We start from the raw sequence: 16,540 nt of genomic DNA, 5'->3' as shown, positions 1-16,540 counted from the left end.
TGAATGTCAGAACAGTGAGCTTGGTGGCGTTTGAACCTTGAACCGGTAAGCTTCCTAGCAGCCACCTGAGGAAGCAGCATGGTTGTGGAACTCGGCAAAAGCCCGACTCCACAGAATTGTCACTCTTTGACCTGTTTAGCAACATTCCGAAAACCTCCACTCTCAGCATTTGTTTTTATTTGATTCAGAGCCCACTCTGCCAAAAGATCTGTTCCAGGGCACTTATCAGAAATAATCATTGGGAATTGTTTAACATGACATTTGTCTGAAGAGGAATTACCAGTTCAGGTAACAAAAGGCTGACAAATTTAAAAAGAAAAACTGAGATAAAGGATATCCATAGAGGACTTTGAAAACCTCTGATGTATTCCTAGTACTCTGGAAGGTAAAACAAATGTGTAGTGCTGTGTGTCTGCCAAGGAATGACTTGAGAAGGCTATAATCCCTCACTCTTGTTTACTGAGAGGCTGCATACAAGTAGGAGATGAAGGGCAAGGAATAGCCATTAACTTCCTACTGTAATATTGAAAGGATGCCCTGACACACACACACACAGAGCTGTTTGGCAAAAACAGAAAGACTACTGGTGGTCCAGTAGTAAAGAATCCACCTGCCAATGTAGGGGGACACTGGTTCAATCCTTGGTCTGGGAAAATTCTGCATACCTTGGGGCAACTAAGCCTATGCACCACAACAACTGAAGCCTCCATGCTCTAGAGACCATGTTCCGCAACAAGAGAAGCCACTACAGCAAGAAGCCCATGCTCTGCAACTAGAGAAAATAGCTTGCCACAATTGGAGAAAGCCTGCATGTAGCAGAGACCCAGTGCAACAAAAAATAATTTTTCTAAGAAAAGTAGACTTATTTTTTCACAGCATTTAGGCAACATATTTAGCTTGTTGAATTAAGCTAATGAAGCAGAGACCACATATGACAGAATATAGGCTTTACAGAATTATTCCAAGAAAATCAGTAAACAGATACTAACAATAGTAAACTCCAAAGAGGTGGAAGATTCTGATTTCTGGAGTTGCCACAATATATTTTTTAAAATATTCACTTATTAAAAAAAAAAAAAAAAGGTAGCCCATACACAGGGAAACAGTATGAAAAGGCAAAAAGATATGAAACTGAAAGATGAACTCTCAGGTCGGTGGTGGTGGTGGTTTAGTCGCTAAGTCATGTCTGACTCTTGTGATCCCATGGACTGTAGCCTGCCAGGCTCCTTTGTCCGTGGGTTTCTCCAGGCAAGAATACTGGAGTGAGTTGCCATTTCCTTCTCCAGAGGATCTTCCTGATCCAGGAATCGAACTCGGGTCTCCTGCATTGCAGGCAGATTCTTTACCAACTGAGCTATGAGGGAAGTCCTATGAGGGTACCCAGTATGCTACTGGAGAAGAGTGGAGAAATCAGTCCAGAAAGAATGAAGAGACAGAGCCAAAGCAAAAACAACTCCCAGTTGTTGATGTGACTGGTGATGGAAGTAAAGTCTGATGCTGTAAAGAACAGTATTGCATAGGAGCCTGGAATGTTAGCTCCATGAATCAAGGTAAATTGGAAGTGGTCAAATAGGAGATGGCAAGAGTGAACATAGACATTTTAGGAATCAGTGAACTAAAATGGACTGGAATGGGTGAATTTAACTCAGATAACCATTATATCGACTACAGTGGGCAGGAATCCTTTAGAAGAAATGGAGTAGCCCTCATAGTCAACAAGAGAGTCTGAAGTGCAGTTCTTGGGTGCAATCTTAAAAACGACAGAATGATCTCTGTTCATTTCCAAGGCAAACCATTCAGTATCACAGTAATCCAAGGCTATGCCCCAACCAAATAATACTGAAGAAGCTCAAGTTGAACAGTTCTATGAAGACCTACAAGACCTTGTAGAACTAACATCCAAAAAAGATGTCCTTTTTCCAACCCAGGGATCGAACCCAGGTCTCCCACATTGCAGGCGGATTCTTTACTGTCTGAGCTGCTGGGGAAGCCCATGAGGAACAAAAGAGCCCCAAAATACATGAACTGGCAGAGTCAAAGGATGAAATAGACAATTCAAATACAAAGGTTGGAGACTTTAATACCCCACTTTGAGTAGTGGATAAACCAACTAAACATGGATATGGAAGGCTTGAGCACTACTGTAAACCAACTAGACCAAGTAGACATCTGTGGAATACTGTATCCAAGAATAGCAGACTATACATTTTTCTCAGTTGCACATGGAACATTCTCTAGGATAGAAATATGTTAGGCCATAAAACAAACTTTGGTAAATTTAAAAGGATTGAAGTCATACAGTGTATTCTTTGGCCACAATAGAATGAAATTAGAAATCAGTAACAGAAGGAAATTTGGGAAATTCACAAATAATGTGAAAATTAAACACCTCAAAATAAGCAGTTGATCGAAGGGAGAAAAATGGTAAATTAGAAAACACATTGGGTTGAATGATAAAAACACAACACAGTGAAATTTATGGGATGCAGCTTGAACAGCACTTAGGGGAAATTTATGATTGTAAAATATCAGTCTTAAGAAAGATCCTGGGAGTTCCCTGGTGGCCTAGTGGTTGAGATTCTGGGCTCTCACTGCTGTGGCCCTGGTTCACTCCCTGGTTGGGGAACTGAGATCCTGCAAGCCACATAGTGTGGCCAAAAAAAAGAGAGACCTCAAATTAATAACTTAACCGTCTACCCTAAAAGACAGGAAAGAAGAGCAGACTAAACCCAAAGCAAGCAGAAGGAAGGAGGATGATAATGATTAGAATGTAAATAAATGAAATAAAATCAATAGAAAAAGCAGTAAAAGTTGGTTTTGTTTTTAAAGATCAACAGAATTGATAAAGTTTTAGTTAGACTGAACATGAAAAAAGAATACTCAAATTATGAAAATCAGGAACAAATGAAAGGACATGACAACTGACATTGCAGGGATAAAGATTATGAGAGTATTCCTTGAATGACTATATACCAAAACGTTGGATTTGCTAAGATGAAATGGACGGATCTCAGAATGAAACAAGCTACTAAAACTAACCAAAAAAAAAGAAGAAAAACTGAATATACATACCTATGACTAGTAAAGAGATTGAGTAGGTAATTGTAAAACTTCCCATAAAGAAAAACCCACACCTTCACTGGTGAGTTGTGCAAAACACATTAGAAAAGTTTACACCAGTCCTTCACAAAGTCTTCTAGAAAAAAAAAGAGGAGGGGGTGCTTCCAAGCTCATGCACTGAGGCCATTATTATCCTGACAACTAAAACCAGATGAAGACATCAAAAGAAAGATACAGATCAATATCTGTAATGAGTATGGATGCAAAAATCCTCAACAAAACCCAGCAATATAAAATAAAGGAGTGCTGTCTGCCCTCTGTATCCTTAGGTTCTGCCTCCAACTATGGATTAAAAATATTCAGGGGAATATTTTCCAGAAAGTTCCAAAAAGCAAAACTTGAATCTGTGCACTCCAACAACTGTTTACATAACCTTTACATTGTATTGGGCTTCCGCAATGGCTCACGGGTAAAGAATTCACCTGCAATACAGGAGACGCTGGTTTGATCCCTGGGTGGGGAAGATCCTCTGGAGGAGGAAATGGCAACCCACTCCTGTATTCTTGCCTGGAGAATCCCCTGGACAGAGGAGCCTGGTGGGCTACATACAGTCCATAGGGTCACAGACAGACAGACATGATGGTATTATGAACAATCTAGGGGTGATTTAAAGGATACAGAAGGTTATATGTGAATACTGTGCCATAGAATAAAGGACAAAAGGTATGTTTGCCTGTGTCATCAGAGACAGAAAAAGCATTTAACAAGATCCTGTACACTTTTGTGTTAAAAACATTCAGCAATCTAGGAATAAGCTGAAAACTTCCTCACCCCAATAAAGAGCATTTGTGGAAACCCACAGCCGACTTTATACTCAATGATGAAAGATAGAGTGGTTTTCCATAAGATCAGGGACAAAACAAGAATGTCTGCTTTTGCTACTTCTATTCAATATTGTATGGGAAGTTTTAGCTAGAGCAGTTAGGCAGGGAAATAGCTAAAATAGCATCTCGATTGAAAAGTAAGGTGTATAAGTATTTCTGATTGCATGTATCATGATCTTATATATAAATTATTCTAATGAGATCAATATACAAAAATGATTTTTATTTATATACATCTAACAATGAACAACACAAAAATATAATTAGGAAAACAATTTCATGTACAATAGCATCAAAAAGAATAAAAAATATGGGAATAAATCTTTTAAAAGAAGTACAAGACTCATTTATATACTAAAGACTTCAAAAATTTGTTGAAAGAAGTAAATGGAGCAGAATCCCATGTTCATGGACCAGAAAACAAGACTTTGAAGATGGCAGTACTCCCCAAATTGATCCTCAGATTCAGTGCTACCTGTATCAAAATTCTATTTTTCTCTCTTGCAGAAATTGACAAGATGATCCTAAAATTCATGTGGAAATTCAAGGGGCCCTGGGTAGCCCAAACAGTCTTGTAAAAGAACAAACTTGGAGGGCTCATTCTTCTTTATTTCAAAGGTCACTAAAAATGTCAGTAATTAAGACAGTGTTTTCCTGGCAAAAGTGTAGGGGAAAAAAAAAAAAATCAGTAGACTGAAATTGAAAGTCCAGAAGTAAGCCTTCACACTTAACGGCCAGTTGATTTCTACATGGCTGCCAAGATAATTCAGTGGTGGAAAGAATAGTCTTCAATAGTTGGTTCTTTAACAAATGGATATCTACTTGAAGCAGAATGAAGTTTGACCCTTAATACCATGTGCAGAATTTAACTCGGAATAAATCACAGACTTGAATGTACTAGCTGAAACTGTATCATCTTCAAAGAAAATACAAGAATTAATCTTTAAGACCCTCGATTGTGCTGTTGTTTCTTATATCCGACACCAATAACACAGGTGACAAAAGGAAAAACAAGTAGGACTGTATCCAACTTTGTATGTCAAAGTCAACAACATGAAAAGTTAATCTGCAGAATGGGAGAAAATATTTGCTAACTATATATATATATATATATATATATATTCAAGAATAGATACAGGATTAAATATATGTAGAATTGAACTGAATTCTTGAATCCTGAATATATATTGAACTCTTGAAGATCAGTACTAAAAAGACAAATAATTTAATTATTAAAATGATCAAATTGTTTTTAATCATTAGATTGTTTTTTTTTTTTTTTTTTTTTTTTTGAGCAGTTTTAGATTTACAGAAAAATTGAGCGGAAAGTACAGAGTTCCCATTTGTACTCCCTCACCCCTAGAGTCACCTGTTGACATCTTGTCATTGATGTCTTAAATTTGTTAACAATAGGTGAGCCAATACGTTATTATTTACTAAACTCCATAGTTTATCTTAGGTCCCGCTCTTGGTGGTGTACATTCTGTGGGTTTTGACAAACCTATAATGACTTGTATCCACCATTGCAGAGTCACACAGCATAGTGTCACTGCCCCAAAGTACTCTGCCTGTTCATCCCTCACTTTCCTCTCATGCCCCTGACAATCGCTTATCTTTTTACTGCCTCCATAGTTTTACCTTTTCTGGAATATCATGTAGTTGGAATCATACATTATGTAGCCTTTTCAGATTGACTTCCTTCACTTAACAATATGCATTTAAGGTTCTTACGTGTTTTTGTCTCTGTCTCTTTTCCCCAAATTATTATCAAACTTATATTGCCCTTATTTCATTTTTTAAAATTATTTTTTATTGAAGGATAATTGCTTAACAGAATTTTGCTGTTTTCTGTCAAACCTCAACATGAATCAGCCATAGGTATACGTATATCCCCTCCCTTTTGAAACCCCCTCCCATCTCCCTCCCCATCCCACCCCTCTAGATTGATACAGAGCCCCTGTTTGAGTTTCCTGAGATATATAGAAAATTCCCCTTGGCTATCTGTTTTACATATGGTAATGTAAGTTTCCATGTTACTCTTTCCATACATCTCACCCTACTCCTCCCCGTCCCCCTGTCCTGTAAATAAGTTCTTCAGTACCATTTTTCCAGATGCTGTATGTATATATGTGTTAGAATACGGTATTTATCTTTCTCTTTCTGATTCACTTCACTCTGTATAATAGGTTCTAGGTTCATCCACCTCATTAGAACTGACTCAGATGTGTTCCTTTTTATGGCTGAGTAATATTCCATTGTGTATATATACAACTTCTTTATCCATTCATCTGTCAATGGACATCTAGGTTGCTTCCATGTTCTAGCTATTGTAAATAGTGCTGCAATAAACAATGGGATACGTATGTGTCTTCCAATTTTGATTTCCTCAGGGTATATGCCTAGGAGTGGGATTGCTGGGTCATATTGGTGGTTTTATTCCTAGTTCCTTATTTCATTTTTTAAACCAACCAAAGTCCATATTAGGTTTCAGTCTTTGTGCTGTGTATTCTGTTATCTGAAATTCTCAGGAGTCTAAATCTGATATTTATTGTGTGTGGTGACATTTCTGGAGTGGCTTGTTTATTTGTGCTTTTTATAGTTTGGGATTGTGAGCATCAGTTTTGGTGGGATGGATGAGGGTAGGGAATGCTTTATGTCTGAAAATTTTCATAGGCCTTGGTTAGCATGTATCTCTGTAAATCATTTTTGCATTTGCTTCTACCAAGTGATTCAAGGATATTACCAGCCAGAATCTTCTTATTTTGTTTTTCTCAGTTTGGATTTTTTAGACAAACAGAATAGTATTGTATGAAACTTCTAGTTTGAATCAGGACAGATTAAAATTCCCCAAAACTTTTTGGTCCTACAAGAACCAGGGTGAGATGGACAAACATATTTTCCTGTTATATCCCTGTTTCTCCCCTTTTTTTAGTCTGTACTTTCTCTTGAGTTTTGAGCTCTTCAGAGGTTCCAACCATATGTTGAAGGGCTCAATGCCAACTTCTTGTCCTCAGGTTCAAGCTTTATCATCTAAACACAACTTGTAAAACCCAAGCCTCTTAGTGAAATTATCAACAACCCAGAAAGTCAAGGCACTTGTCCATTCACACTTCTTTCTTGAGTTTTCAACTGTGTATTTAAGAAACACATTAGTTGTGTTTTATCCAGGATTTCTAAGTGCTTTGCCACAGGAGAATTTTCAGACATTATTCTTGTCAAGTCCAACTCTTTGTTTTTATTCCTTATTCAGCACCAGGGCTGTCAGGGAAGCATAGAACCATTATATATAAAATTCATATGGTAAAGTCTTATGTTTTTTGTCTTTGACACCTGAGTTTCCAACATTAGCCTTTATCCACAGAGTTTTGATTCTGGTATATTTAAATGTCATTAATAATGTTTCTGCACGGTTTATATTTTTATATCATTAAGTTTATCAGACTTTATGAGGTAAATCTTGATAAGGAAAAATCTGAGGAGACTGTTTAGGGTTTGGAAGAAGCTTAAGGTGAAAACATGGTGTACAATGAATGAGCCTGAGTAGTCTTTCAGATACTTCTAAGTTCTTAGCTAGTTTTGCTCACTGTCCATTCATTTCAATTCAGTAAATGTCTAGACATAAAACAGTCACCATATTCCTTGCCTTCAAAGAGCAAACAGTTGGGGATATAGTTTCCTTTCTATTTAGTAATAGTGTATTGTGAGTTCTACCCTTAAAGCATCTCAATAGAGCATAAGTGGCCAAGAGTGTGGACTCTAGAGCCAGACCATCTGGGCTAGATCTAGGGATGTGTACTACCTATAAAACTTTGGTCAAGTTACTTAATCTCTCTGTGCTTCAAGTTTTGTAATCTATAAATAGGGATAACTGTAGTTTATCTACATTGTAGGACTGTTGTGTAGATGTAATAATTTAGTTTATATAAATTGTAGAACAGTACATGACATACGTAATGCTGTATAAGGTTCAGAAATATTATCATCATTATTATTACTTTTACAATGCTTTTTTTTCCTTCACATCTTCTGTCTCTGCCTCGACAATCTGTTTACATTCTCCTTTCTGTCTTGTGGACTGATTAAAAAAACTCTTAAGTCACAACAGAACATTAGGATAAAAGAACAAATATACAATCAGCATAATCCAGCCTTTCTCTAGAATAGGTACATATTTGCAGTAGCCATGTATTGAACCCATGCTATGTAGTTAGTGTATATAAACAGAATACTCGAGTAAAATTCACTATATTTTTAACATTAGTTATTATTGAGTTGTAAGGTCTAAGGCTAATTTTTATGTTTTCAGATTTTCTAATATAAATATTTTTATAATCAGAAATATAATAAATGTAAGTTAATCAGACTAAGACTATGCTGAATTCCAGTCATCCCTTTCAGGTATATATCCAGAAGAAACAGTAACAGCAAAACCTGTGATTCCCCATAAAACACAAAGGATAAATTCCATATCCTAGAGTCTCCACTAGCATTAGCCTGTAGGTACTTTTATGGAAATCAGCAAGAAATACTGTGCTCCACTGTCCCCCCATCTCACGTGATTGCCTTTCAGAGGTCTCACTTCTAAGAGGAAGTGCCACATGTTGGAACTTAGGGCTTGGCAAGCTGACTAAATTTTAGCCCCTATTAACCTCCTTAGCTAGCTACCTTCGTGTAATGTGAAACTGCACAACTCTATGGCGTGGCCTCATTCATGACACCTTCTGGCGACGCAGTTGAGCTCTGTCCTAAGTCTCTGTGTGCTGTGCGCTCAGTTGTGTCTGACTCTCTGCAACCCTGTGGACTGTAGCCTGCCAGGGGATTGTCTGGGGATTCTCCAGGCAAGAATACTGGAGTGGGTAGTACTGGGTTCGATTCCCAATCCAGGAATCAAACCAGGGTCTCCTCTTTGCAGATGGATTCTTTACCAGCTGAGCTACCAGGGAAGCCCATCCTAAGTCTCTAATCTTACTTATTAATTCAACCTTTGTTTCACTGAGTGCCAGCTAAGTGTAAATATCACTCTTTACAGTTTTATCAGATAATCCTCCTCCCCTCATATGCCATGACTACTCTCACATTTGTTTGCTCATTCTGGCAGCTTTTGAGGGGTCATTTACACCTTTGTCCATCTAGACACTGGTATCCCCTGAAGAGCTATTTTTCTTAAACCCTTCTTTGCTTACTCCAGTCCACATTATGCTTCTTGTTTTCAGTCTTTCCCACTTATCTTGCCATTTTGTGGTCACTTACTTATCTTGTAGTTATCTTTCATTCCAACAAATATTTATTGATATTCCTTCATGTGCCTGGAACTGTTGTACACTGAAGATACAGTAGTGAATGAAATAAACTTTTGCCCTCCTGAAACATATATTCTAGTGGATAAGATAAATAGTAAACAAAGATTTAATTATTATTTGATGCATGTTACACTTGTCTTAATAGCTATAAAATGTAAACCCAGAAATAAGATTTCATATTTAAGAATAAGAAAGTTATTTCCTGTCCAGGTACAAAGTATTTCTAGATACTGATTGAAATGCTCAAAATCTTGTCAGTGACCTTTCGTTTTAATTTACTTTAGCTGATAAGTATTTTGTCCATGTATTTTGTTTTTAGTGTGCTTTTAATTGCAGTCGCTGGGGACAGGTAATATAACTATATTACTAATGAGGTGTTAAAAAGTATGTCATCTTAATTTTTTTGTCATATTTCCACATTTCCTCTACATTCAAGAAAATGCAGGTATTTGGGGCAAAATACTAAGATTCTTTTTACCCCCACCCCAAGAAAAAAAGTTAACTGGTGTTTATTTGTTAAACAATGATCCTGAAGCAGGCATTTAGGGGGGTGGTGGGTAAAAGTACAAAATGAGGGTATGGTATTGGCTTTTTGGGGATTTAGAGCCTGTAAGGAGGGACAGATAACAGACACAATCAGATTTGTTTTATTACTTAGTAAAATGAAAGTGGAAAGGAAGACTAGAAGAATGTTCCAGTGTTAATAGCCTAGATAGGTATGTGTGAGGCAAATGAGTTCTTAATCAGAAGGTTAAAATAATTCTACTATTAAATAGGCCCACCATAAAATAGTGCTACTTTCTCAATAAAAAACCTTAATGGAAGTAAAATTATCAAGTTAATGAATAATAAAAAAAAATGTGTTAAAATTATGTACTCAGGTTCCCAGGTGGTGCTAGTGGTAAAGAACTTAACCTGCCAATGCAGGAAACATAAGAGATGCAGGCTCGATCCCTGGTTGGGAAGGTCCACTAGAGGAGGAAATGGCAACCCACTCCAGTATTCTTGCCTGGAGAATCCCATGGACAGAGAAGCCTGGTAGGCTACAGTCCATAGGGTCACAAAGACTCGGACACAACTGAAGCGGCTTAACAGGCTTGCATGTGCTTGGGTGTTATGGACCTTGTGTTAGAAACGTCATTATCAGGCATATTCTAAAATGTAAGGTAAATGGCAGTATTGAATACAAACTAAATGTTAAAGAATGTTAGTATTTAAAATTTACTAGAAATGTATAGCTTTTGGGGAAAAGTTGAAGTCAGTTTGAGAAATTGCTAGAGGTTAGTGCCGTGCAGGGGTGTGGCTGCCACAGTACCCTGTGGCAGACTCAGAAGGCAACGGGGACGCTGGAAGAACAGAAGTGCTTCTCTTCCTGGGAATCGCTCGATCTGATGTTCCAGCAGTACCGCTCTGTTCCTCTGTTATGTTGAGATATTTCTGTTCCTTCAGTACCGTGCTCACTTTTAGGCCCTTGCATGTCTTTTTCTTCCTGTCTGGAACAATTTTCTTATTTCTCTCTCCTCTTTCTCATGGCTTATTCCTACTCATTCTTTTAACTCACATATCAGTTGTGACTTCATCCAAGAAGTTATTTTCAAATCCTTTCCCCCAAATTTCAGTTAGATTTTTCTGACAAAAGGTATTTGAAAAATACTTTGTATACCTCCAGTGTAGTCTTTAACATACATTATAATCTTGCTTATTTATTATCCCTGACTATGAGTTACATGAGGGCAAAAATGACTTGTATCCCCAATGTCTAGCACAGTACATAAGTATTTAGTAAATAGCACTACTTTGACTGAAGAATATGTACATTTTCCTTCTGACCAGATTTAGTGCACAGAGGATTTTGGATATCATTTATAAGACTGCTCTTCTCCATTCATCATCTGATTGGAGGGCCAAAGTAAAATCATGCGAAGAGGTAAAATAACAAAGGATAAAGGCCAATGTGAATCACTAGTTTAATGGTTGACTCAAAGTAGAATTAAAAACAGCCCAATTAAAAGTGTTGACAACATGCTATGAATTCAGGGCAGGGCAACAGATCACTGGATGCTAGAGTAATCTATGAATGGAGACTTGATAATGGAAAAAGAGTTTCAATTAGATGTTGGAGGAGGAGAAGGATTGGTTAGGCGAGAGGAGGAGGGACTGTTCTGGCCTATTAGACACTGTTACTGTTCTAAACACTTTGGTTCCAAAGGATGAAAGCCTGTACATTTCTGAAATGTACCTTTTCAGAATTTAAGGATTTCCCTTTAGGAGTAAAATGGCATGAGATTAGTTTTTCACTTTGTTTACCGCAGTTGACTTGAGACAAGAAACAGTCTGTCTTAGGCTCATTTTTTGTGTAAAGTAAGAATACCACCTGCCTTGCCAATCTTACAGATCTTACCATGTTGATAAAGTGAGATATTACAGTAAAATTATTTGAAATGAATAAAAATATTCTAGAAATGCAGCTTGTATTTATTTCCATTCTAATGTATATGCCTGGCAATAGAGAGCTTCTTGAGCTATTTCTCAGCTTGGAGATGTTATACTGCGGCAAAAATTGAACCTTAGAGTTCTTGGTTTTCAGCATGAGCTTTAACATGGTGTGGAGTGCAGGTGGTGGTGGTGGTGGCGGCGGCGGCTCTGGAGCAACTCTTGTTACTTGCTGTGGAATCCTTATTTTGATCCTTCAGCCAGCGCAATTTTAAGTGGCTCTGTTCTGGGCATTTCGTTTCTGGATGACCCTTGTGATTGATTCAGCTATGGTAGAGGACATGGAATTCCATTTTCATAATGTATGGTTTTATTTTTTTCCTTGAAACCTGAATTTAATTATGTTTAGGCTTTAACAAACTTAACTTTCCCTCCCAACACTCATTAGATATAAATTTGCATCAAGTGATTTTTGCATCTGAGAATGATCTTTTCAATTACTTTCTAGTATCCCAAGGTTCACTTTTTTCTTTTTAAAATTTATGTGTTTTATGAAAACAATTTTTTATTATTTACTTTTAATGAAAAGCTTTAACTCTGACTTTAATAGGCACATGAACCACATCTTTAAAACTTGAGATATAATTGACATATACTCTTAGCAAATTTCAGATAAGCAGTATGGTATTATTAACTGTAGTCACTATGCTGTGCTGAAACATACAATTCTTGCAATAACTATAGGGAGGTTCTGTTATTCCCATTTGATAGATGAGGAAAGAGGCAGTAGGTTACTGAGAGGTTATATAACTTATCTAGGATCACACAGCTAGTAGCTGTGAGCTGGGAAGAGAATGTATACAGTCTTGCTCTACAATAATTGCTTTTAACCACTGTACTACATTGCTTATTATGTCATTGGATTGTCCTTGAAAAGATTAAAAAACACAGAAATAAGATTCACTTTGTAAACATAAACTGTTTACCCTGGTTAGACCGGATTTCATTTATTCCATTTAGCACATATTTACTAGGTGTATTTATGTTTCCGACACTGATAAGTGCTGAGTTTTGAACAAGATGTACATAATCCTGAACTCATGAAATAAGAGAAACACCAGAGATGAGCTAAACTATATGCTTCATTTGCCTTGAAAATACACCTCATTTGTCCTGAAAGTATCATTGTTTTGTGCGGTTGGTGCCTAGTATAATTGACATTTATAGTGCTGACACAGTCATGAAATAGATTATGTTCTTCATATCCTGTTTATTAAGATAGGAAAAGGATAAAATAGACTGAGAAAGGTTCTTTAGAAGTCTTAATCTCCTGTTTTACCACTATACAAAAAGATCCCCAGAAAACTCTACTTATTTGCTCCGAGATTGGTTTTTTGTTTTAAGATTCCTATAAATAGGATAAATATAAAAGATGTGTTTCTGAAAGTGTTTTAGTTGTGTGAAAAACTCATTTATACAAAATATTTTTTCCTAAATTATATGAGAAAACTATATGTTACCGTAGCATTTATATTTAAAACAGTTTCTCAGCAGGCTTCCTTTAGCCCTACTGGGAGGAAGGGTAAGCATGGTATTTTTCTTTCTGTAACTTGAGTGACTTGAATAAAATTGAACAAGAAAGAAACAAAAAACAAGGGAAAAAAAAAGATGATGGTACTTCAGGTGAAAATAACCTGAAGTTATGCATAATTTGATTCTTTTATATAGTAACAGTGTTCATGAGTAATTTTTTTTTTTTTTAACTCTACAAAAATGTTTTTATCTGTGTTGGGACTGCAGTGGAACTTCCTCATAGTGTCTGTTTTCTTCTGTTTAATAATTTCTTGTGTGAAATATTCCAGCAGACTCAGCCATTAGTAGAAGAAAATTATACGCTTCTAATTCTTGCCTCATGAATTATCAAAGATAGAAAACGTTACATAAAGAAGCTTCATGTTATATAACAAAGTTTATAGAAAAGTCACCATTTTCTTTTTGACTTAGTCATCTCATTTTTGATAGATTGCAAAGGTCGACTGCAAGGAAATACTAGACATCATATGTAATCTGGAATCTGAGGGTCAGGATAACACAGCATTTGTTCTTTGTACGACTTACCTTACCCAGCAGCTCCAAACTGCAAGTGTATATTGTTCATGGTAAGTATATTTAGTTTTTATTCCCTTTATTTGTTAGTACATAGTATAGCATTTAGGGTTTATGTAAAACATTGGTTTGTTTCGAACTTAAAGTCTTAAGTGGGTTAAATGATGACATGACAATTAAATCTCACTTACAAGCTAAACCATTTAATTAAAAATATTGAGTCCAAAAATAAAGAGAGAGTGAAAAGTCTGAGCTCCTCTTGATTATTTCATGGAGGGTTATCTGTTAACTTCAATATAAATCTTCTTCTTTGAAGATGTAATTATGGCAGTATGAACCAAATAGGTGTGAGTTTGTTATCCTTTACATTTATTTCACATCTTCTGGTAGTCACTTTCACCCTCATATTTGGAAACACACTAATTATCTAGGTTTCTAGGTCAAACTTGCACTACAGAGGGAAACCCTTTTGAATAGTAATCTTTTTTGCAACTTTAGTACTGTTCAGCAAAATTGCATTATTTGGTTTTAATTCAGTTTATGTCTTGTTTGCATACAGAGTATTTAGTTGCTAAAAAGGAAACAATAAATGTAACCCATGGTTCTTTCATCCTAACTGTATTGAAGCTATTTAGGACAGCAGGACAAACCTCTAAATGTAACACTGTGTCAGTAAGTATCAGATTAGTGGTATGGATAACACTGTAAGGTATTAGAGAAAGGTGCTCACTGTATACCAGAGTTGAAGCAGGGTGTTAGAGAGGAGGTAGCATGCAAAGAATGGACTGGTTGGATTTGCATCATCTTTTTTTTTTTTTTTTTTGGGCATCATCTTGATTAGAAGAGCTTTTAAGGATGGCTTGAAGTTGGAAATAAGCATTTTGTTTATAGGAAAACCTAGTAAAGCCTTTTATATATACTTCAGCCCTTATTGATCTCCCTCTGGAGCATCTGTATATATTTGTAAAGTTTTATAACTGTTAGCATTTTTTATGTTATTGTATTTCTTTTTATTTAATAATTTGTATAGAAATATTATTTGTGTTCCATAGATTATCTCACCCAGTCCTCATAATAATCATTGTACAGATAAGGGAGTGGAGGATCAAAGGAATTCTAGAAGTCTTCAGCTGCCCATCGTCTCAGGGCCAGAGTCGTAGAGTGAAGCGCAGGGTTTTGGCTCCTCATACAGCTGTTTCCTTGACAAGGGCCAGAACTCAGTGGCAGTCTTCTGCTGCCACTTCCTCTATGCTAGAGTTACATCTCCTACCAGGGAGGAGATAGTGGGACAGGACTGAACTATACTTTGTAATAATCATTGTGGGCATTTTATTAGCCAACCAAAAGAAATGATGTAAGTAAAAAGAAATTTTAGCAGAGCAGTGAGATTTTTGATCACTGTCAAGTAGAAGGATTTGTTTGCTTTTCATGCATAAGAAATTAGAGATTTAACCTCATTAAAGCAGATGTATTTATTTACTGCTGGTGGAGCAACCCCCATTTTTTCTTGTTATAGTTATTTTCTTTGCCTATAATGAATATAGGCATTTTTTCTTTTATAGTTACTTTCTTTGCCTATAAGGAGTAATATCAGCTAGCTGCAGCTAGGTTTTTAGTGCAAAGAAATCACATTAAATCACATAGGAGATGTGTTACAGATTATAAAGAGTTTTTAAAACTGTAGTCACATGGTTCTTGTAATATTCTTCATACAGCTTCCCTTGTTTCCCTAATGGGTCTCGGATTAATGCTCTTCTCCTGCAGCAGGAAGGGATTAACAGGGATTTCCCACTTGTTCGCCTCCTGAGGCGCTGTAATGAGTAAAGGAAAGGAAAGAAAATCTTAAATCACTTCACACTTTGTTAAAAGTAAGCTTCTTCCAAGCATTTCAGAGGGAAATAGAATATAAAATTTTAGAATTTTGAAGTATTCTTTCACCCTTCTATTTGGAGAGAGGGGAGTGGGTGGTAAGGTAGTAGATATTAGAATAGCCATGACATAAAAACTGAATTTTACTAAGGAAAATAAATCCCAGGAATTCTGTTCAAATAGATTAGATTCTTTTGTTGTGATAGAGATGTTCCTGTGTTGAAGATAGTAGACTATATGGGAGTATTTGTCTAGAAAAGAAAAAAAATATTAATTGGCATTTTATTGGCAACAGTAAAGTTGGAATATGATAATAAAAAGTCACTTATTTTTAAATACATATATATACTAGAATTTATAAAGTGTCATTCTTGAGCTTGGTTACCATTGAAGATAGTTGAAAGGTAAACTATGTAACTGTCGCCCAGACTTTTTTATTCTTTTAGAAATTTCCTTCAGAGATGCTTAACAAATTGCAGTAAATCTTACTACTTTATAGCAGTTACCATATTATTGATCTCAAAAGGTATATCACTTAGCTTATTCATTAAGCTTGGCCACAAAAGATTTTTGGCTGTCTACAAAAGTCAAGGAAGGGCTGAAGGAGTGAGCTCCCTATAGATGTTTGGCAGTGGTAATGTAATTAGAGTAGCCATGCAAGTGAGAAAGGTAACCATTTTGAATGGGACAGTGTACATACAGATGTGGTTACCGCTGCTACTTTGAAAATAAAATCATACAGTTGAACTTTAATCTCCACTGGAAACTTTCAGTCAGTGTTTGATACGTTGACCTTTGGTTTCTGTAGCATCTCTGAGCTTAAATCTTGTGTGTTATGTATTTATGTTTCTTCAGGTGTAATTTCATGTCTGTTCTCTCTCAACTAGA

At 36.3% G+C, this 16,540-nt stretch overlaps 1 protein-coding gene across 3 annotated transcripts in view; it reads left to right on the top strand.

The window, feature by feature from the left end:
- Positions 1-16,540, top strand: part of RLF (RLF zinc finger) — an 80,523-nt gene that overhangs the window by 52,282 nt on the left and 11,701 nt on the right. For 2 of the 3 annotated variants that reach the window (XM_006061924.4, XM_025289016.3), the window contains one exon: positions 13,700-13,836. The exons of the other annotated variant lie outside the window; for it this stretch is intronic. In XM_006061924.4, coding sequence (XP_006061986.2) covers positions 13,700-13,836 — 137 coding nt within the window. The remainder of the gene's footprint in view (positions 1-13,699; positions 13,837-16,540) is intronic. 3 annotated transcript variants of the gene reach the window in all.

This window comes from Bubalus bubalis, chromosome 6 (genome assembly GCF_019923935.1).
Source record: "Bubalus bubalis isolate 160015118507 breed Murrah chromosome 6, NDDB_SH_1, whole genome shotgun sequence".
In the NCBI taxonomy this organism is placed as follows: Eukaryota; Metazoa; Chordata; class Mammalia; order Artiodactyla; family Bovidae; genus Bubalus; species Bubalus bubalis.
Note: the sequence above shows the minus strand (reverse complement) of the source record. Positions and strands in the feature narration are given on the sequence as shown.